This window comes from Elephas maximus, chromosome 2 (assembly GCF_024166365.1).
Source record: "Elephas maximus indicus isolate mEleMax1 chromosome 2, mEleMax1 primary haplotype, whole genome shotgun sequence".
Classification (NCBI taxonomy): domain Eukaryota; kingdom Metazoa; phylum Chordata; class Mammalia; order Proboscidea; family Elephantidae; genus Elephas; species Elephas maximus.
The window spans coordinates 161,393,607-161,420,071 of record NC_064820.1 but is presented as its reverse complement, the minus strand read 5'-3'; the positions used below and the strand labels follow the sequence as shown (position 1 = coordinate 161,420,071).

At 38.9% G+C, this 26,465-nt stretch overlaps 1 protein-coding gene across 1 annotated transcript in view; it reads right to left on the bottom strand.

Annotated features, from left to right (window-relative positions):
- The window catches only part of STK32A (serine/threonine kinase 32A), a 154,710-nt gene extending 131,175 nt beyond the window's left edge, over positions 1-23,535 (bottom strand). The window contains exon 1 of the mRNA XM_049858564.1: positions 23,446-23,535. Coding sequence (XP_049714521.1) covers positions 23,446-23,497 — 52 coding nt within the window. The 5' untranslated portion in view covers positions 23,498-23,535. The remainder of the gene's footprint in view (positions 1-23,445) is intronic.
- Positions 23,536-26,465: the final 2,930 nt, after the last annotated feature.

Here is a 26,465-nt window from a genome sequence, read left to right as displayed (position 1 = left end):
CTCTGTGTTCAGGATTCTGCTAGGCCCTGATAGAAAAGCAAAAAGAGCTTGAGATTCAGTCACATCCTAAGGAAACTTGTACTCCCAAGAAGAGCAGGAAGACTCAGTGAGACTCATTGGGTATTCCAGGAAGACCAAAGCTGGATAAGCAAACTCTCCTTGCCTCATTCTCATTTGATTTTGCTACAGTGTATGTACCTTTGGAGCAGTTCCTGGGTGACTCAAGTGGTTGAGCACTTGACTACTAACTGAAACGTGGTGGTTTATAACTACCTAAAAGCACCTCGAAAGAGGCCTGGCAATATGCTTCCAAAAGCCACAGGCATGAAAACCCTGTGGAGCAGTTCTACTCTGCGCACATGGGGTCACCATGAGCAGAACAGACTCAGTGGCAACTGTTTTTGGTTTCTTGGTTTATGTACCTTTGGAATCCAGTCTTTCACCTTTCTGAAATTAGATGAGTATAAATAAATAGTTAAATAGGCAAACAAAAGCAATCAAGAATTAGATTATATGGTGTAGGAAAGAGGCACCATGGACCAACAGAGATAGGAGAGAATGTTGTGGCATGACATTTTTACTTCTGGTTTTTTTAAAAAAGATGGAATGCTGCAATGAAAGTTAAAAATGATCCAGGTCCAAGAGAGTTGGCTGAAATTCCAGCTCTACTGCTTACAAGTTATATAAAATCAGGAAATTGACCTTCCTGATCTTCAATTTCTCTCTTACAATGCAGTTTATTTTTTATATACAACTAATACGCTTGCAACATTAAAAATAGAGAAAAACAGAAAAGCCATACCATGTAAAGATAACCACAATTAATACCTTGAACTATTTTTCAGTCTGATATAAAAATTTTTTATCAAAGACATATAGTTTAAAGAACCAATTCTGAAGTGTTTGTTTAAAAAAAAAAGATAAAACAATGATCCAATTGCCTCACCCTCCAATCTCTCCCAAAGATGAAGCAGTCATTTTTTTTTACTTCTTTTAGCTAATAAATCTGGTAGTTTCCACCATCTCTCTAAATTAGGACAGTTTTATTGCTTTTTCTTTCGGTTTTAGGCATTAGCTATTACATTTCCAAGATGCAGATGAGAATTTAGTTCATTTCCCTGCTCTTTGGCCTTACCCCACCATGCCCCTATCTTTCTAATATAGTCATATCTGGTATCTTTATTCCTACTACATCAGTATTCCGTATTTCCATATAAGTATGTAAATGCTATGCACACCTGAGTCACATAGTAAACTATAATTACTTTGTCATTCTTGTACAATTTTGTTTTCCCTGGAGTTAATAATTGTCTTGTTTACACATGTGCTTACTTTTCTATACTTTTTTTTTTCCCCCTTAATTCAATTCCTAACTTTTCTCTAGTTCTTAATTCCCCTTCAACATATTCAGCTGCATCAGTCACATTGCCATCTCCCTGAACATGTTTCTCCCAGAGCCTTCTGACCTACCTGAGTCTGGACTATTTACCTGTAGGGTGCACAGCTGTCATGCTGAGACCTCCCTTCTCCATCATGCTGGGACTTCCCTTCACTCCTCTTTAATGATGGTCCCATTTTATTGTATGCAATGTTTCCCCCTTTCTTGTTTCACTCCCTTGTTTTGGTGGAGCACATCCCCCAACAGCTTTGTAAGAAAGATTGCATGGGAAGAAATGTCTTGAAACTTTGCATAAATTAAAATATTTTTTTCTACTCTTGATTGATAGTTTAGCTGAAGATTGAATTCTAGGTTGGAAATTTTCCCTCCATTTTGCACTGTCTTAGTGTTATCTAGTGCTGCTATAACACAATACTACAAATGGGTGACTTCAACAAACAGAAATTTATTTTTGCACAGTTAGAAGGCTAGAAGTCCAAATTCAGGAGCACTGGCTCTAGGGGAAGCCTCTTCTCTCTCTCTCTTTTCTCTTTCTCTCTCTCATGAGCTCTGGGGGGGGGGGGGGGGTCGGGGAGGTTCAGGGGGAGGATCCTTGTCTCTTTTCAGCTTCTGTTCCTCAGTTCCTTGGTGATCTTCATGTGGTGTGTATCATCCCTTCTCTTTGTGCTTGGTTTCTCTGTGCTTAATCTGCTCTTTTTTTATGTCTCAGAATAGACTGGCTTCAAACACACTCTACCCTGACATGGTCTCATAAACATGACAAAGAAAGCCCTATGCCCAAATAGGATTATATCCTCAAGTGTATAGTTGAGTATTTACAACACATATTTTTGGGGACACAATTAATTGGTAACATTCTCTTTTGGGTTTTCCATCCTGCTGTTCAGAAATCTAAAGATATTGTGATGCCTATTCTTTGTATGTCACAGCAGTATTTCCTTTGGAAGTATACAGGATTGTATATCTGTGTTCAGTGTTTGATATTTATGATGTGGACTTGATTTATCCCTTGTGCTGGGTGCTTGATAAACTTTCAATCTGAAAACATGTGTCCTTCAGTTTGGGGCTTTTTATTGCTTTCTTAAATCATGCAGTATGATTTCCTCCTTTCTAGTTCTTCTTTCTTTCTACATATCCTATTATTTAGATACTGAAACTCCTAGTCTGACTCTTAAATTTTCTTATATTACCCTTCTATTCTCTATCTCTCTTTCCTCATCGTTCTGGGAAATCTCCTTAAACTTATCTTCCAAACTTTGAGTTTTTCCATTGATGCTATAACTTTTTTCCTAAAGCTAATTTTTGCTCTCTGAATGTGGCTCTCTTGATATTCTTCTTTTTTTTTTTTTCTTCTGTTTTTTGATTACTATATCTTGCTCATATCCCTCCGATAGTTTTCCTTAAGTTTATTTTTTCTGTTCATTTGTTTTATGCTCTTTCAGACACATTAGAGACCTTTCCTAAGTGTCTGAAAACTCTTGGTTTTCTGCTCATACCTAAGTATAGAGGTTTAAACATTGGGGGGAAGCTCTGAATATGTGGATATATATTGTCAATAGTGTCACTCTAGGGAGTAGTGGCTAGGATGTTGAGGTAGAAAACCTCCGTTGTTAGTAACTTTTAAGTTTTCCCCTTTGGGTTGGTCAAAATCTCTAGAAAACCCTCTATCATGAAGGCCAGACTGCCAGTGTTATCAGGGGTAATTGGGAAAAGAAGGTGGGGGTCCTGAGTATCCAGCAGGCATTCATTTACCTGACCTCACTATTCCCACAAGGCATCCCTGCCCTCAGCTGTGCCTGGTGTTTTCCCTGTGGAGAGCCACCTTTACAGGGGATAAAACAGTGTGGTGCAGAGATGAACAGTGTTTTTCTTTTGCCTAGGTGGTAGAGGGACATGACATTCAAATAATCCTCCTAAATTCTGACTTTTTCTTCCCCACCACTTCTAGAGGCACATGACACTGCTAATTCCTGATATTTTAGAGGATTCCAAGGTGTGAGTCTGGTTGTTTCTCAGTTTTGACCAATGGAAGCTTAGGATTCAGTTATCATGGATCTACTTATCTGTCTGCTTTCCAGTTTCCAAAATGTTGTTAGTGAAGTCTCCTCTTCCCTGCTGTTCATCTTTGTGGGTTTATGTCCTAAAATAAATCAGTTTATGTCATGTTAGTGGAGCCCTGGTGGCACAGTGGTTAAGAGCTCAGCCATTAACCAACAGGTTGCCAGTTCGAATCCACCAGGTGCTCCTTGGAAACTCTATGGGGCAGTTCTACTCTGTCCTATAGGGTCGCTATGAGGTGGAATTGATTCAACGGCAATGGATTTGGGCTTGGTTGGTCATATGAGTTGGATTTTCAGGAGAGAATGGAATTAAATGAATGCATTCCATTCACCAGCTTTTCCTGGAAATCTTGCTTCTGATTTCCTCATCTGTAAAATGGGCGTAATGATACCTACTACGCAGGGCTCTGATGGGTATCAAATGAAATAATGTATTCCAAAATTTTGACGAATAGATGTAAGTGTACTCCTGCTCAAGAAATAGATTTGAGAAGTTTGTCAAGCAGGGCGAGACAGCAGTTTCTAATATCCTTGAAGAGGAGGGTCCTATAACTCCTTGGTATCATCATGGTGCCAAGGTCAGCACTTGGAGGGAGAGTAGGAGAAAGTACTTCTGCTGGGCATTATTTCTATCCTAAACTGAATCTGCTGACCATTGAAATTGTCTGTTGTAATCATTTGGAACAAAAATAAAATGATAATCCTGGTCTTCTAAGTACACCCTCCTCCTTTAGTACAGCTAAGCAAAATTTTTGGTATATCCAGCAGTGATATATGGGCTAAGGACTTGGACACGTTCTCACTTCAGCCATTAGCTGAACAGAGTTCCTTCTTGAAAAATAATCTGAAAGGAAAAACACCATTCTCCATCATGTAAGGATAAATGTACTAAATGTTTAGATATTCACACTTAAAATTAATTTGATCTAAATCAAATGAAATGCTTTGTATATTTATAACAGCAATGACGCATTACTCCAAAATAAGGTATATCCATCACTTCCCTCTTGCCACCTCCACCAAAATTCTCTCAGGGTTAAGGGATTATTAAAAGCCACAAAAAAAGTTGCAATCAAAGAAAACTCGATGTTTTTTTAGCACTTATTTTTACAACTGTACATATATTTAAGTAAATTATAGTATTCCATGTTGTAGAATTATGCAACCATTAACTTATACTTTAAATCAATCAACCAATTTTAAGGAATTAGACTGAGCTTAGGGAGTCCTTTGGTGGTGCAGATGGTTAAGCACTCAACTACTAGCTTAAAGAAAGGTTGGCAGTTCAAATCCACCCAGAGGAGCCTTGAAAGATAGGCCTGGTGATCTGCTTTTGAAAGTTAACAGTCTTGAAAACCCTATGGAGTGGTTTTATTTGACTCACATGGGGTCACCATGAGTCAGAACTAACTCAACAGCAACTAACAACTCAAAAGTGAAAATGACGATACCTAAGTATATAGTGCATAATTCCAAATACACATAAAATGCCTAATATACGCATACACCAATTTTAAAAAGATAATTACATTCACTCATTCATTCAACAACTTAGGTGCTGAGGACAAAACAGAGACAAAGCCCTGCACTCATGAAGCCTTCTTTCTACTGAGGAGAATAACACAATTAACAAAGCAAACAAATAAAGCAAGGAAAATGGAGAAAAATAAAGTGAAAAAGATGATGAATGCCAGAATGAAGATGGGGATTGCAAAAGGAAACACCCCAAAATATCAGTAATGGTTCTCTACGGGTTGTGGTATCATGGGTAATTTTTTCTTAATTCTGTTTCCCAAGTTTTCTACAACTCGCATGTATTACTTGTACAAAACTTTTAAATGCATGTTTGCAAAGATTAGCTGCAATAATGTTCATCTATATTTATGTTTGATACCCCCACCAAGTGTTAACTATAGGGATTATTGGGACCATAATTCTCAGCAGAAATTTACTGCTGAAAACAAGCCGATTCTGACTACCAATTAGGCACAGAAGAAATGGAAATTTTTTTAATGCTGCAGTCAAGGGTTATTTTAGAACATTTTTCCTTGTATGTTTTATTCTAGACTGAAAGTGAAAAAAAAAATGTCAACTTGGCAATGACTTCAGTATTTTGTGAATGTAAATCAAGATTATCCAATAGGTATCATACAAATTAAAAAAAAAAAATTTTTTTTTTTAACAAATTAGGATCTTAGAATTCCTAAAAAAAAAATTGAAGAGTGAGTAAAGGTAACAATGATGAAATAAATCCTGAAATACATGGAAGAAGGTCACTGAAATTGTTGTCCTTGGAATCAAAATGAATAGAGGGCGGCAACCAAAGCTCAATAATAGCGAAGATGAAGATTAACTTCAGGGAAGAAAAGATGATTTATATTAAACCTCTAAAACTTTGGCAAGAATGGGGTGTGACAGATACACATATGAGTTACAGCAGAAGTGAAGATGGATGTTACTGTGTAATGAAATTACTCTTAACTCTGGAGAGAGAAATTCAGTGCCAAGCACTTAGCGAGTGTTCAATGTGTTCTTGTTGAAGGGCAAGTCCTGCATTTTATTTCATGAAAAATAAAAAATAAAAACCCTCATTCTAGTTGGTCATCCGGGAGGAAAGGTATCTAAAACTGAAATGAAGGGGATTTATTTTATATCAAGACTAAGGGTCTAGCCATGCTGCTATCTGATTTCAGATCAATGGTTCAATCTTCCTGTACCTCTATCCTGACATGTTTAAAGTGAACGGTAACCCTGGTGATAAAGTACGTTATGGTTGCTGGACATTTCTGCCACTACCTCTAACAAGAATATGACTGGGTGGTATGTATGACTTCACATTGTTTCCAAATTGAGCTCCACTATGAGTGTGTGTGATCCTGAGAGCCTTCGTTTGGTGCCTAAATTAAAACTACCAAAAAAAGTTAAGAGTGTTTAAGGCTTCTAGTTTAAGGGGGCTCAGGCTCAAGTCGTGGAAAAATTTCCAAACACAAGAAGGATTTTCAAAAGTGTTGAGAAGCCAAAAACATGACATCTATGCCCTTTTTTTTTGTACCCTATGCAGTACGGAGCATTTTCCCAATATCTTTGTGTGTTTGTACAAGTGATATCTATTTAATACTTAAATTGTCTACAAGAATTAGGACTATGGAAACCCTGGTGGCATAGTGGTTAAGAGCTATGGCTGCTAATCAAAAGGTCAGCAGTTCAAATCCACCAGGAGCTCCTTGGAAACTCTATGGGGCAGTTCTACTCTGTCCTATAGGGTCGCTATGAGTTGGAATCCACTCAACTGCATGGGTTTGATTTTTTTTTTTTTATCTTATCCCTAGCTTACGGGAGAGATAAATGAGACTCGAAAAGTTAAATGGCTTATTAAAGATAACACAAAAAGTGATAGAGCAAGGATTTCAACATATAATCTGTCTTATTACAAAGTCCATGCTCCTTTCCTTATAGCCACTTTGTTGTTGTTAGGTGATGTCAAGTCAGTTCTGACTCATAGTGACCCTATGAACAAAACACTGCCTGGTCCTGCACCATCCTTACAATCATTGTTATGCTTGAGTCCACTGTTGCAGCCACTGCGTCAATCCATCTCATTGAGGGTCTTCCTCTTTTCCACTGACCTTGTACTTTACCAAGCATGATGTCCTTCTGCCGGGACTGATCCCCGCTAACAACATGTCCAAAGTATGTAAGATGAAATCTCTCCATCCTTGCGTCTAAGGAGCATTCTGGTTGTACTTCTTCCAAGATAGACTTGTTTGTTCTTTTGGCAGTCCATGGTATATTCAATATTCTTCACCAACACCACAATTCAAAGGTGACAGTTCTTCAGTCTTCCTTATTCATTGTCCAGCTTTCACATGCATATATGTGATTAAAAATACCATGGCTTGAGCCAGGCACACCTTAGTCTTAAAGGTGACATATTTATTTTTCAACACTTTAAGGAGGTCCTTTGTAGCAGATATGCCCAATGCAATGCGTCTTCTGATTTCTTGGCTGCTGCTTCCATGGGTGTTGATTGTAAAATGAAATCCTTGACAACTTCAATCTTCTCTCCATTTATTATGATGTGGCCTATTGGTCCAGTTGTGAGGATTTTTATTTTCTTTATGTTGAGGTGTAATACATACTGAAGGCTGTGGTCTTTGATTTTCACTAGTGCTTCAAGTCCTCTTCACTTTCAGTAAGCAAGGTCGTGTCATCTGTGTAATGCAGGTTGTTAATGAGTCTTCCTCCAATCCTGATGCCTCGTTCTTCATATAGTCCAGCTTCTCAGATTATTTGCTCAGCATATAGATTGAATAGGTATGGTGAAAGGATACAACCCTGACACACACCTTTCCTGACTTTAAACCACTCAGTATCTCTTGTTCTATCCAAACAACTGCCTTTTGATCTATGTAAAGGTTCCTCATGAGCACAATTACGTGTTCTGAAATTCCCATTTTTTGCAATGCTATCCATAACTTGTTATAATCCACACAGTCAATGCCTTTGCACGGTCAATAAACATAGGTAAACATCCTTCTGGTATTCTCTGCTTTCAGCCAGGATCCATCTGACATCAGCAATGAAATCGCTGGCTCCACGTCCTTTTCTGAATCTGGCCTGAATTTCTTGCAGTTCCTTGTCAATACACTTCTGCAGACACTTTTGAATGATCTTCAGCAAAATTTTGCTTCCCTGTAATATTAACAATATTGTTTGATAATTTCTGCATTTGGCTGGATCACCTTTCTTGGGAATAGGCATAAATATGGGTCTCTTCCAGTCAGTTGGCCAGGAAGCTGACTTCCATATTTCTTGACATAGATGAGTGAGCACTTCCACCACTTCATCCATTTGTTGCAATATCTCAGTTGATACCATGTCAATTCCTGGAGCCTTGTTTTTTTGCCAATACCTTCAGTGCAGCTCAGACTTCTTCCTTCAGTACCATCAGTTCCTGATCATATGCTGCCTCTTATAATGGTAGAATGTTGACTAATTCTTTTTGGTTTAATGATTCTGTATATTCCTCCCATCTTCTTTTGATGGTTCCTGCATCATTTAATATTTTCCCCATAGAATCCTTCACTATTGCAACTCAAGGCTTGAATTTTTTCTTCAGTTCTTTCAGCTTGAGAAACGCTGAGTGTGTTCTTCCCTTTTGGTTTTCTATCTCCAGCTCTTTGCACACGGCCACTTTAATGGATTTCATAATCATCATGCTGATGTGTCCTGGCAGGGGACTGGGTACAAAGGGTGACCCCCAAGGATTTTTAAACCTCTGTGCCCAGAGTATACTCAATATTTAAATAGGGAGGTGGGGGTGGGTCAGAACACCCCGCCATGACAGCCTCTTGCTAGCCTCCCACCAGACAAACTGTGGTGGCTGCCAACCTGCACCAGCATAAACATGGTCTAGTATCTCCTGTTAAAAAAAAAAAAAACAAAAACTCTCCCTTGATATCAGATTCAGCTTCAGCTATTGCCTCATTTCTCTGCTTCCTTTTACACAACACTTCTTAAGAGTTGTGTACACTTGCTGTCTTTTTTTCCTAATCTCCCATCCACTCCTAGCTCGTTATAGTGTCACTAGGCTCATTGTAGGTTCATACCTCCATAGCACTAATGAACTACTTTTGTCAATGTTACCAATAGCTTCCATGTTGACCAATCTAATATATAAAGTCTCACCTAACTCAACCACATAGTAGTATTCAGTACAAATGACTGATCTTTACTTCTTAAACACTCTTCTCTCAAATTTCGAGATACATATTTTTCCTCCCTTACTGGCTGTTTCTTTTCAATTTCCTTTGCTGGATTGCTTTACTTGACTTTAATATCAGGATTTCCTTTCTACTTTTTAACCACATTCTCTTCCAAGGGGGACTCATCAATCCATATAGGACTAAAAAACATTTCTTCATATCTCCAGCACAGACTTCTCCACTCATCTCTGGGCACTCAACCCCAGCCTTCTCCTTCACCTCATAGTGTGGAGGTCTCATAATCATTTTAAACTAAACAAACCCAAAATACAGCTAATAGCTATGCCTAGACATGTCCTAAGCCCCTCTACCCCAACTCTCACCATCTCCTGTATTGTAGGATTCATCCTGATTTTGTTCTTTCCATTTTACCCTATATCCAAACCACGAGTAACTCTTAACTGTTCTACATTCAAAATATATTTTGAATCAGCTGTCAGCTCTCCATCTCTACTGCCACCCCATTAGTTCAGACACTATCATCTCTCACTTGGATGACTTCAATCATCCTAATTAAAACAGGTGACCTTTTTTTTTTAAACTTCACCTAGGTATTCTATAAGTGCACCTACTGAAAATTAAAATTATTTTATTCTGCTTTCTGCCCTAGAATGTTTTTGTTAGGTGCCATGGAGTGGGTTCTGAGTCATAGCAACCCTATGTACAGCTGAACAAAACACTGCCTTGTCCTGCCCATCCTCACAATCATTGCTATACTTGAGCCCACTATGTCAATCCATCTTGTTGAGGGTCTTCCTCTTTTTCACTGAACTCTACTTTACCAAGCATGATGTCCTTCTCCATGACTGTTCTCTTGTGATAACACATCCAAAGTAGGTGAGACAAAGTCTCGCTATCCTTGTTTCTAAGGAACCTTCTGGCTGCACTTTTTCCAAGACAGATCTGTTCATTCTTTTGGCAGTCCATGGTCTGTATTCAATATTCTTCACCAACACCATAATTCAAAGGCATCAATTCTTCTCAGGTCTTCCTCATTCATTGTCCAGCTTTTGCATGCATATGACCAAAATCCCATTGCCATCAAGTTGATTCTGACTCATAGTGACCCTATAGGTCAGGGTAAAACTGCCCCATAGAGTTTCCAAGGAGCATCTGGTGGGTTTGACTTTTTGGTTAGCAGATGTAGCTCTTAATTGCTACGCCACCAGCACTGAAAATCCCCTAGAATACAAGCTCCAAAACTGTATCTGTTTTGCTCACTATTATATTCCCAGGATGGAAGGAAAAAGAAAGTGCCTGGTACTCATTTGTTAAATAAGTGGTTTCCCAATATTTAGATTTCACAGATCAGACTTCTCCTCTCCCCACCCCTTCAAAAAAATAAAACTAGAGAAGAGAAAGGAAACCAGTATTGGGTGGCTATTTTTAATTGCCGATTAGGGCATTAAAACTACAATTATGAAAATGATAATAAAAATTGAGAAACATGGCACACAACAACAATAATAGGCATTATGCTGAGGAGACCTAGTGGTGCAATAGTTAAGTGCTCACCTGCAAATGGAAAGATCAGCAGGCGAAAAGAACTGACAATCTGCTCCCTTAACGATTACAGCCTGGGAAACCCTACGGGGCAGTTCTACTCTGTCTTATAGGGTCTCTATAAGTTGGAATTGGCTGAACTGCACACAGCAACAAAGGCATTATGCTAAGCACTTCACATCGATAATCTGTTTTTATCTTTAAGTTGGAATTGGCTGAACTGCACACAGCAACAAAGGCATTATGCTAAGCACTTCACATCGATAATCTGTTTTTATCTTTACAAAAACCATTTGAGGCAGATAGTATCGTTAGCCCTCTGATACGGATGAGGAAACTGGGAATCAGGGAGGTAAGTCACTTGCAAAATTCTCTCTATTAAAAAAAAAAATTCTATTTTCATGATCCTTAAATACTAAACAACCAAAAAATACTACAAAAGACATCTCAGTATTAAAAATTTTAATAATTTTAACTTTATGAAAATTTCAATACCCTGTCCTTATTTTTCTCTGTTCACCACAGACTAAGAAAACTTGGTCATGGGGGGCACTTGTCCATAGGCTAGTGTTTAGGAGCCACTGATTTAACTTCAATGATAGCATGGTACTAGCTAAACTTAAAAGTAGCCTAGACTGTACAGTATAACACTTGTAATTCATAAATGAAAAATGACACAAGGTGCCCACTAGTCCTTTATCATCTCAAAAGGCCAGCCACAAATAGTTGCTGCTAATACATGTGGTGACTCTGTCCTATAGGGTCGCTATGAGTCGGAATCGACTCGACGGCACTCGTTACTGGGAACACATGTGGAGCCTGGCGAGTCCTTTAGGAATAAAGTCGGAACTTCTCCAGAGGAGTGGCCTCTAAGGCCAGTGGATGGCAGCTGTTTGCATTGTCAGCACTCCCCTTTTATGAAATGCAGTGCCCAGGAGGTCTGGGATTTACTGACTTGCCTCACTGGTGCCAAGATCAAGCAATGGGCACTGGCAGCTTCTTTTTCTTGCTGCCTGGATCCATAATTCATGAAATTACTCAGAGGTCAGAAATACAGACTACTTTTTTGGAACAAATCACAAAGTAAAAGGACAGTGGAGCAGGATGGGGGGACCAGCACCCCCAACTGTTGGATGGCCCCCAGTTGAATGAATGTCTCTAACCCAAACCAAAACCATTGCCATAGAGCTGATTCATAGGGACCCTGCGGAGCAGAGTAGAACTGCTCCACAGGGTTTCCAAGGCTGTAGATCTTTGTGGAAGCAGACTACCACGTCTTTCTTTGGTGGAGCAGCTGGTGGTTTTGAACTTCTGACCTTTAGCTTAGCAGCTGAGCACTTAACCACTGCACCACCAGGGCCCCTTAAATGTCCCTAGTAGGAAGCAAATTCTACCCAGCTATTTTAAATGGATTGCAGCTTGTGACCATTTATATGAACCCAGTCTATATAATTATCAGGATAAAATAACATTTTATCCTCCAAAACACTAGATTTTATGGTCAAGTACTTCCACTGGAGCACACATATCAACCATAAGAGGAATAGGCCAAGAGTAGGTTCATTAAGCATCTACAGAGAACAGATTCCAGTCTCCTTGCCAAGACTCTGGATTTAAGGTCAGAGGGTTATGGATGGATATCAAAGAGGCTCCTAGAGCTTGTAAATAAAATCTGCAGGGTACTTTAGAGCGGGGGTCAGCACACTACAGACTGCAGGCTAAATCAGGCCCACCACGTATATGTGTGTGTGTGGCTCACCTGCTCAGAATGGTTCTTATGTTTTTAAATGATTGAAAAAATTCAAAATAATAACATGAACTGTGAAAATTACATGAAATTCAAATTTAAGTGTCCATAGATAAAGCTTTACTGGAGCACAGCCACTTTCATTCATTTAAGTATTATGTCCAGCTTCTTTCATGCTACAATGGCAGAATTGAGTAGTTGTGACAGATCACATGATCTGCAAAGCATAAAATATTTACTATATGGCTGGCCTGTCACTGAAAATGTGTGCCGATCCTTGCTTTCAGGCATTTTCAGAAACAGCAAAAGATACAGGCTACTCAATTATAAAACATGGTTAATTTTATTTATTTTACCATAAATATGCCTCCAGAAAGGAAAGAAATAGGGGGACAGGAAGTCTGCACCAGTCTATTGAATCCAAAATCTATAACCATGAGTTTTTCAGTCCTTTCACCATATAAACTGTGCTCAATGTCCTATTTTAACAATATTATTCCATCATTGGTTCTTTATGCCTGTGTTTCCAAATGAAACATTAATGAATGGTCACATATTAATGCTTAGTTGAAATCCCTATGTAATTTACAGGACTAGGATTGATGGGCTGACATCTAGATTTAATCCCAGTCATGTTTTATGACTTTTTATTTTCTTGAAAACTTGAATCTGAATGTAATATGCTGCATGCATTTTCCATTTGCCATAGGCATTATCACTTTCTATTTCCTCCAATGTGGCTAGCTTCCCCCATTTATATTACCTTACTGGTTCCTGAAGGCAATAGAATCTGCTGGAAGACCAGAGATTTTCTTGAAGCTATTGAGCATCTCGTTCTGGCATTATAGTTTATGTAAAAGTGAATCATTCAAAACTGGAAATGGAGAGTCCCCACCAAATCCCTCTTTTTACTGAGACTATATCAGGATGAAAGTCCCTGTTTACACAGGTTATCTCTAAATAGTGTCCTATCTGTCCCCATTGCATCATTTGAGAACCCTGGTAGAGTAATGGTTAAGAGCTACAGCTGCTAACCAAAGGTCAGCAGTTCAAAATCACCAGGTGCTCCTTGTAAATTCTATGGGGCAGTTCTACTCTGTCCTATAGGGTCGCTATGAGTCGATAGTTGACTCAAAGGCAGTGAGTTTGTTTTTTTGAGTTTAGGTTGAAAAAGATCAATGTAATACCGTTTAGGGGTCCCTCTGGCCATTTCCATTGCTAAACAGCATTGAAAGCAGCCCTACATAACACAAGAGCTCAGTTTATCTACTGGGAATGTTGGAGATTTAGCCCATTATAGTCAATCCATGACTCTATTTTATCTTTCCAACATTGTTGTTAGGTGCCTTCAAGTCAGTTCCAACTCAAAGCAACCCTATGTGCATGTTTTAGTTATCTAGTGCTGCTATAACAGAAATACCACAAGTGGATGGCTTTAAAAAAGAGACATATATTCTCTCGTAGTTTAGGGAGCTAGAAGTCTGAACTCAGCAAACCAGCTCCAGGGGAAGGCCTTCTCTCTCTCTGTGCTCTGAGGGAAGGTTTTTGTCACCAACCTTACCCTGGTCTAGGAGCTTCTCTGCAAAGGGACCCTGGGTCTAAGGGATGCGCTCAGTTCCTTGAACTACTTTCTTGTTGTTTTGAGATCCCCGTCTCTCTGCTTGCTTCTCTTTTATATCTCAAAAGAGATCAACTTAAAACACAACCATATCTTGTAGATTGAGTCCTACCTCATTAATGTAACTGCCTCTACTCCTGCCTCATTAACATTATAGAGGTAGGATTTACAATGCAAAGGAAAGTTACATCAGATGACAAAATGGTGGACAATACACAATACTAGGAATCATGGCCTAACCAAGCTGACACATATTTTTGGGGGACACAATTCAATCCATGACAGTACAAAAGAACAAAACACTGCCCAGTCCTGCCTCATCCTCACAATCTTTGTTGTGCTTGAGCCCATCATTGCAGCCACTGTGTCAGTCCATCTCCTTGAGCGTTTTCCTCTTTTTCACTGCCCCTCTACTTTATCAAGCATGATGTCCTTCCTTCTCCAAGGATTGGTCCCTCCTGATAATATGCCCAAAGCATAAGAGATGAAGTCTTGCCATCCTCACTTCTAAGGGGCATTCTGGTTGTACTCTTCCAAGACAAGTTTGTTCTTCTGTCAGTCCATGGTATATTCAATATTCTTTACCAACACTGTAATTCAAAGGCATCAATTCTTCTTCCATCTTCCTTATTCATTGTCCAGCTTTCCCATGCATATGAGATGATTAAAAATAAGGTGGCTTGAGTCAGGCACACCTTAGTCCTTAAAGTGACATCTTTACTTTTTAACACTTTAAAAGAGGTCTTTTGTAGCAGATTTGCCTAATGCAATATGTCATTTGATTTCTTGGCACTGCTTCCATGTGCATGGATTGTAGAAACAAGTAAAATGTAATTCTTGAAACCTTTAATATTTGCTCCCTTTGTAATAATGTTCCTTATTGGTCTAGTTATGAGGATTTTTGTTTTCATTATATTGAGATGTCTTTGATTTTCATCAGTAAGTGCTTCAAGTCCTCTTTCTTAACTTTCAGCAAGTAAGGTTGTAGGCTCTGCATATCACTAGTTTTCCAAAATTAATGAAATTCTGTCCATATTACCTAAGCCAAGGGTGCTTAAGGACTCCTACAGTTATATATATTTTCCACCTGCACACCTCTGTGTTCTCCAACTCCCCCATCTCTTTTCAAAGCTTAGGTTTAATCAGATTTTGATAATAACATCAAAGAAAATGTTCAGATGTCTGGGCTTTGGTTCAAAGTGTCAAAATTAGCATTTTATTTGAAGATATTTACAAATAACTTTCTGCCATTATTCTATTTTAAAGGTTGAAAGTTGTATGGGAGGATGTCAAGATGTTTTCCCTGTATTTAAAAAATCAATGAGAAGAAACAATGTTTTGAATAGAAAATATTGGCACTTTTCTGCATAATTCAATCTATTTCAATGAGATTTCTGCACTGGTCACTGTAATAAAATTTGAACTGGCAAAGCTGCACAACAGAAGCTGTCTGCTCTTCTGAATACCTTCTCTGCTATTCTCATTGAAGATGTTAGCATCGGTGTGCCAATCAGCTTGTTCGAGCATTGAGTCTGGCTTACAGATGTAGTGTTCCAACCTAGGTAGCTTCGAGAGAATAATAAAAAATTCCTATACAGCTCTGGATAGCATAGTCCCAGTGTTATCTTATAATCAGCAACTACTTTCCCAGAGTTTATAAGACAGTCTTGGAACTAAAATCTTCTTGATTAGAAAAGAGAATAATATCGCCAAATCTAACTCCTACTTGGACTAAACGGTATTAGCAGAGACTACAATTTGGTTTGAGCAATATGAAAGGCCCAACAATCCGGAAGTAAGCTGAGCTACCTGTGTTTTACTTATAAGCCTGAGGAAGCATGAGTTGTGCTACATGAAGACTCTGTGGTGAGGAAACCTTAAAAAGCAGTATAGCCATTCTTTAGTCATAGAGATTTTTTATACAGTAACTCGTTGCCATTAGACTTTGAAAAAACAAATGAGAAGAAATAATGTTTCCAATAGAAAAAGAATGGATGTGATTGTGATCTTTGCTTCCCAAACTGATCCACAGCACAGTATATTCCAGAAGACATTAAAACATTTTCCACCAAAAAAAAAAAAAAAAGGTTTCATTTTGAAATAAGTTTGAAAAATATCAGAATACTGAGATTCCAATATTGCAGGACTTTTCAGAGCCTTTAATATGCTAATGAGATTGTGAATCCCCATTCTCCTCAACACGTACTCATAACTCACTGTTCAGAGAACAAGCACATTGGAAGCTGAGTCTTTAAAATCTCTTTTCTTGACTTTCCAGCTTGTTTCCCTTATCTCTCCCAATCCTTCTGAAGGGGGAAATAAAACTCTTACAAGTCAGAAGTATTCATTATTATAAGCTGTTAGGTCTGAGGTTCTGACAAAAGTCCTTATGGACTGATAACTGCCTAAGATGACCTAATCTTTTAAGAAGCCAATTTTAGCTACAGAGTGTTTCCTTTCCCTTTTCTAATCATTTCTAAGGCAAAATAATAAATATAATGTAAGACAACTTTACTTATGTTTGAGATGGGAAAGCCTGAAATTCATTTGCTCATCCAGTTACATAAACATTAAAGGTGATTTTCAAAGTCCTTCATTATTGGAATCAATTCAGTAATCTTCCATTTCTTTTGGATTGCAAATATGTGGTCAATTTTCTTGGTTCAGCATTTCGAAGGACCACAATGCCTCTGTCATTGAAGAAGATGCTGGAAAACTGGAAACAGCCACGTATCCTAGGAGACAAGTGTTACCAAATGAAAGTAGAACACTGAGTTTTCAGCAAGCCTGAAGAGTAATGTAATAATTGACCTCTCTCTGAAAACTCAGGGCATTGTGAACTCTTTGGAGCTCCTTTTTTACTTAGCCCAACTTTTCATAGCTATAATACTTTAGAAGAGGGTTGTCTCTTGGTTTTACTAAGCCAACTTTACCACCTGTATGTTCTTTGTATATACTTAAAAAGACGCATTACTGATGATTGTGAGACCTCTTCCATTACCTAGACCCTGAATTGCAAACAGGGTCACTTTGTCCTGCTCAGTGGAAATTCTCTTCTAAATTGTCATGGATTGAATTGTGTCCCCCCAAGACAAGTGTCAACTTGCCTAAGCCATGATTTCCAGTGTTGTGTGGTTGTCCTCCATTTTGTGATCTGAAGTTATTTTCGTATGTGTTGTAAACCCTAATCACTGCCTGTGGTTAATGAGGCAAGATTAGGTTATCTTAAAGATGTTAGGATGGGATGGAACACCCTTACTCAGGTCACAGCCCTGATCCTATGTAAGGGGAGCTATCCTGGGGTGTGGCCTGCATCACCTTTTATCTTGCAAGAGGTGAAAGGAGAGAGATAGGGACCTCAAACCACCAAGAAAAGATGCACTGGGAGTGGAACATGTCCTTTGGACCCAGGGTCCCTGCACTGAGAAGTTCTTAGATCAGAGGAAGATTGATGACAAGGACCTTCTCCCAGAGCCAACACAGAGAAAAGGCCTTGCCCTGGTGCTGGCACCCTGATTTCAGACTTCGAACCTCCTAGACTGTTGAGAGAATAAGTTTGTTTGTTAAAGCCATTCACTTGCAGTACTTCTGTTATAGCAGCATTAGATAACTAAGGTATAAATCAACCTGAAAACCTGTTATTGGACTTACTAAAATGTTGGTTTGTTTCAATAAAACAAGCAAAAAAAAAAAAAGAACAAAATACTACACTGAGATATAGGCAATAAGGCAAATTTAAAGAAAAATTTGTTATGAGTATTTCAACAAATATCCTTTGTACTCCTTTTCTTTCAGAAAATTCAAAATTCCTTTGTCTATTATTTCTTAGAATATCTTTATGGCAGTTATACATGGGTGGACATTTTTCCCGTGTTTGTTGATCAAATGGGATTACTTTCGTAATTAGCTTGGGGATTAAATCAGAAAAAGTAAAGTTCATTGATTTTTCAGGCCAATGAGTTCTTGATTTTGCCTTCAATGAAAATATAATCAATCACTCCAGGGGATATGAAAGAGAAACCAGATACAGATGAGGCTGTCTCTTTGCCCAGTTAGTAGCTTAGTTTCTTCCAGAGACTTTTTATGCAAGTTTTTGTAGGATCTGATATTTGCCATTCTGTCAATCCAATTCCATTGATGGAATCGTAAGTTGGTTGTATTGACTATGGCATTGACATGGAATTACACTTAATCAATTTTGTTCATCTCAGAAGTTGAAGTACTTTGAAGAGTTCTGCTAAGAGACCCTGGCACTAGTAAATGATAATCATATTAATTAGCATTAATTAGACAGTTACTTTTTGTGAGACACCTTGCTAAATGTTCTAGTCTCACAGTGACTCAGTGAAGTATGTCCAGTTATTGTAATTTTCAAAGGAAGAATCTGAGGATTGCAGAGTTTAAATAACTTGCCCAATAGAAGTTTCTTTTCAGGTTAATTCACTGGTAATTATTTAGATTTGGGAATTTTTTAAATGGTATTTCAAGTCCCTTTAGAATTCTTGATAATTAGTCAAATTGACCCTAGTGTCCGCTAATGGTTAGTCAGGCTGTGTCCCCTTTGGTCTTTATCACAGAAATACACAGATGACTAGCATGTGGCGCAGCTGAGATTTCAACTTGTGTATGTCTTTCCAATATCAGAGTCCATGCTCTTAACGCATCATGCTAGGCAATCTCCCTTTACTAAAATGCAAAAAGTAATTACGACTTGGACTTGGACTAAAATGTAAAAGCTAAAACCACTAAACAAAAAAAGGTAGCATTATCTGAGATCCACTTTGCAAAAGATGACTTAACAGTAATCAAATGAGCACATCTTATTCTGTTCAACAGCTGCATAAATCTCACACTTTTTTTTTTTCCCCGCTAAAGATAAACATATGCAATTAATGTAATACTTCTTTCAAGATCAGATACTGGATGGACGATGAGATACAAAGTGTCAAGATGAATTCTAGCAAGAAGAGCACACATCAAGGAACATCCAATAATGTCTTACCTTACTTCTTAATTATTTGCAAAGTGAACCAAAATACTTTTCTATGAGACCATAATCATGAAATATTGCTTGGGAAAACTGGTTTATATTTTCTTTTCAAACCTATATATTGTGAATATTAAAAATTTCAAGGAGGTATTAAACACTTTTTCATCACATGTTGGGATTCCTTTCAACAATATTTTTAAAATAATTGGCTTGTTTCAGTGCTCTAGATTCTGGCCCAATTTGATTATTTATACAAAAATATGGAGACTGAAAATGATGTCGGCATTAATGTTTTTTGATTAGTCATTCTTTTTCCTTGGTAAGGAGCTTCAGAGCAATCAAATAAAATTTTACCTTGTGCTCAATTCAGAGCTTGCACGAGAAGCCAAATAAACTTTGCATATTTTACAGGATTATTATTTTAAATGAAAGTAAATTCCCCAGAAGGGCATATTGTGGGGTTAAAATATAAGTTTACTCAAGAATTTGGTCTTTGATCTTGGCTTCTGAGATATAACTTTAAAACCTTTGAATCCTCACCCACCACTAGGATTGAATTAGCTTTGATAAGGGCTCCAGACCACACCTAACCTAATAAGCTATGCTAATGAGGTGATTCTTGGAGGGGGAGGGTGGATGGTTGGCCAGGCCAGAAAGACCCACCTTGTGATAGCTTGATAACAACCTCCTTGTCAACCCATGGACAGACCTCAGGGAAGAGGGACTGGAATTTGAATTACATAATGAGATCCCTTAATAAAAGCTCTGGACACAGAAGCTGCATGGCTTCCTGGTTGGTGAAAGCCTTTGGTGCACATAGGGAAGGCAGTGCATCCCTTTTTTAGGACACGGAACCCTCCCAGGCTTCACCATATGAATCTCTTCATTTGTATACTTTTTGCTATAATAAAACTATAATCGTAAGATATATAGTGTTTTCTGTAAGTTCTGTGAGTTCTCATAGTGATTATCAAACCCAAGGGAGTAATATTGGAAGCCAGCAGGTCAAAAGTCAGGGGGAGCCCTGGGAACCCCTGAGCTTATGGCTGGCATCCTAAATGGGTAATGGGAAAACGCCGAACTTGTAGCCAGCAGGTCAGAAGTGATGGGGACACCAAGCTTGCAGTTGGTATCTGAGGTCTTCGGCAGACATGATAGTCTGGAGGGCAGTGTCCTTTAACTTGTGAGGTCTGGCCTAGATCCAGGTGGTTAGGATCAGAGGAAGAAGTGGTATATGTGTCAGAACAGAGGTGGCAGAGAAGTGGAATTTGATTTTCCACGTAGCTGGTGTTGGAAAACTGGGATTTGACTTTCCCATACACATGCTTCGCCCCCCCACCAAAAAAAAAAAAAAAAAACCTTCAAGTATCTTGTAAACAAAGAAGTTAATATAGCAATGAGATAGTCTTTTTGGCAAACCTGTACTCACCAGAAAACGTTACGATATAGACAATAATCTCCCAAATTTTGTAATTTTTTGGACTTATTTTCACCTTGTTCTGCTGTTACATGGCTGTCTCCTTCAGCTTCAGCTCAAATGTCACTTCCTCAGAAGGGTCAACCCTGACCACACCCTATCTAAAGAAGGCTGTCTCTTTCTATAAGATCACTCAGATTCATTTCCTTGGTGGCACTTCAGCACAATCTGAAGTGATCAGGTTTATGTATTTGCTTGTTTACTGATCATTTGCCTTCCACCATTAGAATATGGTTTCCACAAGGGCAGGGCCAGGGCCATCTTGTTTACCACTGTAGTTTTGGTGTCTAGCACGGTGACAGGCTCATTGCCCTTCTACGTCCTGCTGCCTTGCAACTGTGTGTGTAAATGGACTCAGAGCCCAATCTTTCTGGAATGGACAGACATGTTGCTATGCTCAGCTCTTCCCTGCATGGGTGCTGCAGTGGGCTCATCTGATTGGGCTGAGAAGCTGGCCAACAAAATGGTGGGGATCTAGAGGGTGTTAAGAAAGGCCTCTTGGTCCTTAAGTCTAATTCTTCTCCAAGCTAGTTCTTCCAGAGTCTGTTGTAGATACTTATAAAGTGGTACCCTATTTCCCACTTGTCATTATCTTTTGGGTGTGTAGCTTCGTTGGGCACCCCTTAAGAAGGGCTGACTGAATCAAGGAAGTTTGAGACATTTTTTTTATTTTCTCATTATAATACTATCCTAATACCTTAAAAAGGGGTCTCTGGGTAGTGCAAACAATTAAGCACTTGTCTACTAGCTGAAAGGTTGGCAGTTCAAATCCACCCAGAGGTGGCTCGGAAGACAGGCCTGGTGATCTGCTTCTGAAAGGTCATAGCCTTGAAAACTCTACGAAGCACAGTTCTACCAACACACATGAGGTCACCATGAGTCGAAACCGACTCAACGGCACCCACTACCAACAATAAGACCTTAAAGTGACACATATCCCTAGTAGGTTACAAGCATGAAACTGGCCTCTCTTTTTGACTCTGTTATCTGAGAACCAGCCTCATGCACAACTTTAGCTCGGAATTCATAGGGAGTATAATGAACCAAACAATTGAAACCAAACCTACTTGTTTTACATTTTAGAGAAGGAAAAAAATCAAGTAACATCACTGGTCTCTAGATCCTTGCTTGTTACTACTTGATAAAATAAAACAAGGCAACAGAAATAGGAATGGGGGGAAAAAAAAACCTTAAGACTATTTCCTAATTATGTGATTTCAGGATTCCTTTGTACTATTTTGCACGGGTAGTAAGGATGGACCTCTAAATTGACAGTGAATAGTTGGGAACAAGGCATCCTGCCTGATTAGCCAAATACTTTGTTTTTAAAGGTTCCTCCACATTTCAAAGATTCAAAAACAAAGGTTGTGTCAAGCTTCTAGTTGTCTCCCAATGATGGCAGACTGAAAATTCTCCCCCTCTTTTGTAATAAAGCAGAACTCTGTATTTTTAAAAGCATCATGGCTGCACAAGATAACAAACTAAATCATCCAGACTCCCTTGTAGCTGGGTTTGGGCACGCGGATGAAAACGATGAGCAGCATCCAGATCATATCCTCAGAAGGGAGGGTACAACCTCCTGCTTTTACTTCTTTCTCACTTGCTGAGATCTGGATGTGATGGTGAGCCATCCTGTGCCACGAGGGTGAGGGCAAAACTCCAGAGATGGAGAAGAAGCAAAGAAACAAGCTAGTCTGAACCAGAGTCTCTAATCCCTTGGAGCCACATATCACCCTGGATTACTTTATGCCTAGATTGTTACATGAGAAAGAAAAACATGTCTATCTTGTTTAAGTCATTGCTGTTTGGAGTTTTTTCTTTCAACAGTCAAATATCACCAAAAACTTTCCTCAATGATTTAGAAGCTACTTGCTATTTTGAAAAGTGGCTTTAGTAGCTCAGGAACATTTTGATTTGGAGGGAACCTTTGAGATTACCCCCTCTTCTCACTTTATTGTTGAGGAAACTGAAGATAGTGAGAAAATCAACTTCTCAAGCCACACAGGCAGCACAACTGTTGCTCAGATCTGATTTTCATTTCATCCTCGTTTCCCTTTGTGGTCCCCTTAGCAGAACTCTCTGGAAGTAACTCTGGGGGCTCACTCTGGGAGGCCTGGACAGCTTATTAGTTATGACCCCACTCCTCCTTTTTACCAGACAACTGTAGCTCAACCACTGCACCACCAGGACTCCAATAAACGGATGGCACCCTGGATACACAGGCGAAATTGCTCTCATGCTTCCCCTATAAGGAGGAAGAGTGACACGGGAGGCCCCACTCCTGGTTTCAGCTTCCCTCTTTGTGGAATGAAGAGAGAATCCAGGGACTGTGCCTTTATTTCTTTTCTAGCTGAGCCTAGCCTTGTAAGTTTCCCTTTTCTCCTGATTCTTGAACCCATGTGTGACATTGTTCAGTATTTCCAGAACCTTACAGAGCGCCACTTGGAAACTCAGAAGGCATCTACCTTGCCTGACTCCACTCTATTATCGTGAGCAACAATTATCATTCACATGCAATTTGATAATTATAAGAAATTTAGCATTACAACTAGCACTAGGGTAGCCTCAACTATCAAGGGAACAGCAGACAGAACAAACAAATCATTGGATCTCAAGGTTTTCTGTTCACTATGTGCCTAACCAGAGCTCCTTTCGACATAGGAGGATACTGGTACAGTCATGATTAAGAAAGCTGCCCAAGGTTCTAGAGAAAACAGAAGGTAAAATCCAACTGTTGCATTCATGATTCTTGGGCTTTTCTTGCAGCCCACCCTTTTCCTGAAAGGTCTTATATACCTTGCTTGACATTAACTAGTGAAACAAGAAGCTTATATTTGAATTCTGCAAAATACTATTTTTCAGACACAACCATCACAAATTTCTTACCATCCTCATTTTCATCAAACACTGGTGGCTTGCTTGAAGTATTGGCTCCCATGGTGGAGTCAGCCTAGAAGTTAGACACTCCTGTTACATTATCCTGGCAGGAGCACTCATCTTCCTTCAAAAGAGGTCTCAGAGCATTAACTAGAAGAGAAAAAAAAAATATCCTTACAACATGGTGTACTCTAAGCACCCTGAGTACAGACTGTGGCCAAAATATTACCCTAATCTGTCCTCCCACAGATTTTTTGTGCTTGAAAATAATTTCAGAAATAAAAGAACATCAAGTCATGGGAGAACCCACCACATGGCCTCATTAGCAGAAGACCTGGACTTAAAACGTCTGAGGAAAGCAAAATATTTTTCTAAACATGAAGGAAAATATAAAATGAGGTTAGCAATGATCTAATAGCCATAAAATAGAAGTAATATTTCATCGTGAATCTCTATATGGTGAGAAAACATGTTAATTTTATACTTTTTTTTCCTGATGTGATCAACGATAACAGTAATTTTCTTTAATCATAAAGATGCATTCCCTATCTGTTCCCCTTTTCTTGGTAGGTACTGCAATGTAAAAGGAATAAGCTCTGGGTTTGGACTTTAACATACCAGCAAGTTACAGAATTTCTCTAAACATGTTTTTTTTTTTTTTTCCTTGATGATAATGATCCTTACCTCATAGGTATTTAAAACATGATTTAATAAGACGCATGCAAAGCATTTTCATAGCGTAAGTGCTCAATAATTGTTGACCACTGTGAAGCTCCAATTAAATCATGTATATGAAAGCTAAAAAGCCTCAAAAAAAAAAATGTACATGTATGGTTTTTTCCTTATGAAACATAACAGTAAAGAATTTTACTTTCCCTGAAATTGGAAATGGGATTCAGTGTCCTGGGTTTTGGTTTGTCTTTGGTCCAGTTACTTAGCCTCTCATCTCTAAAGTGGGGGAGATAATAGCACCTAGGCCAGTAGTCACAAACTCCGATGCCTTCCTAACACCAGGCAGGTAATGCAAATAAGTGAAGGCGACCAAGTGTAAGACAGTGGGGTAAGGTAGGGACAATCCAGCTTCACATACAAGAGGTAATGGCTCTCAGATCTAAGATTGCTATCAAGTGGAAACATGGACTCATCAGGCCTGATCTTCAGATCTACCAGAAAAGTGTAAACTCCAGATATTACATAAAATAATACTGTAAAATTCTGTTCAACTTGATGGCCTTAGCAAATCTCATGCTTATGGCTCACAGGAGAAATATTGCTCACAGGACAGAGTTAATGAAACTATGTGTATAAAGCAATTTGTACAATACCTGGCACATAATATGCAAAGAATAAATGTTAGCTGCTACTATTTTTTTTTAGCTGGGGCCCTGGTGGTGCAGTAGTTAAGGTCAGCAGTTGGAACCTACCAGCCGCTCCATGGAAGAAAAATGCAACAGTCTGCTTCCCATAAAGATTTACAGCCTTGAAAACCCCGTAGGGCAGTTCTACTCTGTCCTATGGAGTCACTATGAGTCATAATTGCCTTGACTGCAGTGGGTTCGGTTTTTTTGGTTTTGGGCTGTTATTTTTTCCACTGAGAATTTCTCATTTACCTGCATGTCTATGCTTTTGCTTCTTCAAGTTGATTCCGACTCCTGTTGACCCTATATTTGTCAGAGTAGAACCGTGCTCCCCAGGGTTTTTCAGGGCTATGATATTTTGGAAGCAGATAACGAGGCCTGTCTTCTGAGGTGCCTCTGGGTGGATATGAGCCACCAACCTTTCAGCTAGTAGTCCAGGGCTTAACCATTTTCAACACCCAGAGACTCCCTAGCTGTTGCTGTATTTTTTTTTTTTTTTTATATTTCCTTATCTCGTATTTTTTAACTTAACACGTGTTGATTGATTTCCTTTTGGACTTTTTACACATGAAGGAAACACAGATTAGAGGTAGAACTGAAAAAAAGCATCCCAAGCTAACTTGGGCTAAGGATAAAAAAAAAAAAAAAGGATAAGTTACTGAAAAATGAACTTGAGAAGTCCCTGAGCAAGTCTAGAAGAAAAGTCCGTTTTCCCATTAGGAAAATGTAAGTAAAGCCTTCATTTAGAAGGCAGATTCATTAAGGCAATGCTACTTTTCAACTAAAAGCCAACTGCTGGCAAAGTGCCTTATGGACTTTAAAAGGAATCATTAAGTGGAGAGCAAAAAAGGAGTCAGCAATTAGGAAGCAACCAATTAAATGGTATTGTGTGGGGGGGGGCAGGGAGCAGGTGGTAACAGGTGGTTGGAGGAAATTTAGTGAGATTGAGATACAGGAAGATAAAGCTCAACCATCTCTCCGGGCAAAAAAGGGGTTAGAAAGAAACTAGTGGGATACACTTTGTATTTTATTGGGGAAAGAAGCAGAGTCCCTGGGTGATGCAATTGGTAAAGTGTGTGAAAACTAGCCAAAGACTGGCAGTTCGAACCCACCCAGGGGGATTTTTGAGAATAGGCCTGTCAGTCTGCTTCCAGAAGTTTGCAGCTTTGAAAACCCAATAGAGCAGTTCTACTCTGCACACGTGGCGTCGCCATGAGTCAACCTGATAGCAACTGGTTTGGATTTGGTTGTTTTTAGAGAGAAGAAATGGGATTCTCTTTGTGTTTTATTGTTGCATTTAGAGTTCGGACCATGTGAGGAGTGGTGTAAGAGCTGAACCAAGGATGACATTTGAGAGAGAGGATTAGTCCTAAAGAGAACATTGATTTTAAGGAACTGTGATTGTTAACACAGCAGACTGAGGCTACTTTCTCTTTCATTTTGTGCGTAAGCTCTGAGGTGTGAGTAGCTTTCACACCACACTCTGATCCTGCCCTTTATTTTTCTTCACGCTTCAGGTTTGTCTCAAATATCCTGTCTTCTTGCAATACTATCTGTACCAACATTTTACCTTGTAAGTTGTCAAACCAGAAAGAGAAAGAGAGAAGTATTATCACTATTTCCCACATTTCAGGGTTCCATTCTGATGGGCAGACAATCTTGCTTACCAAA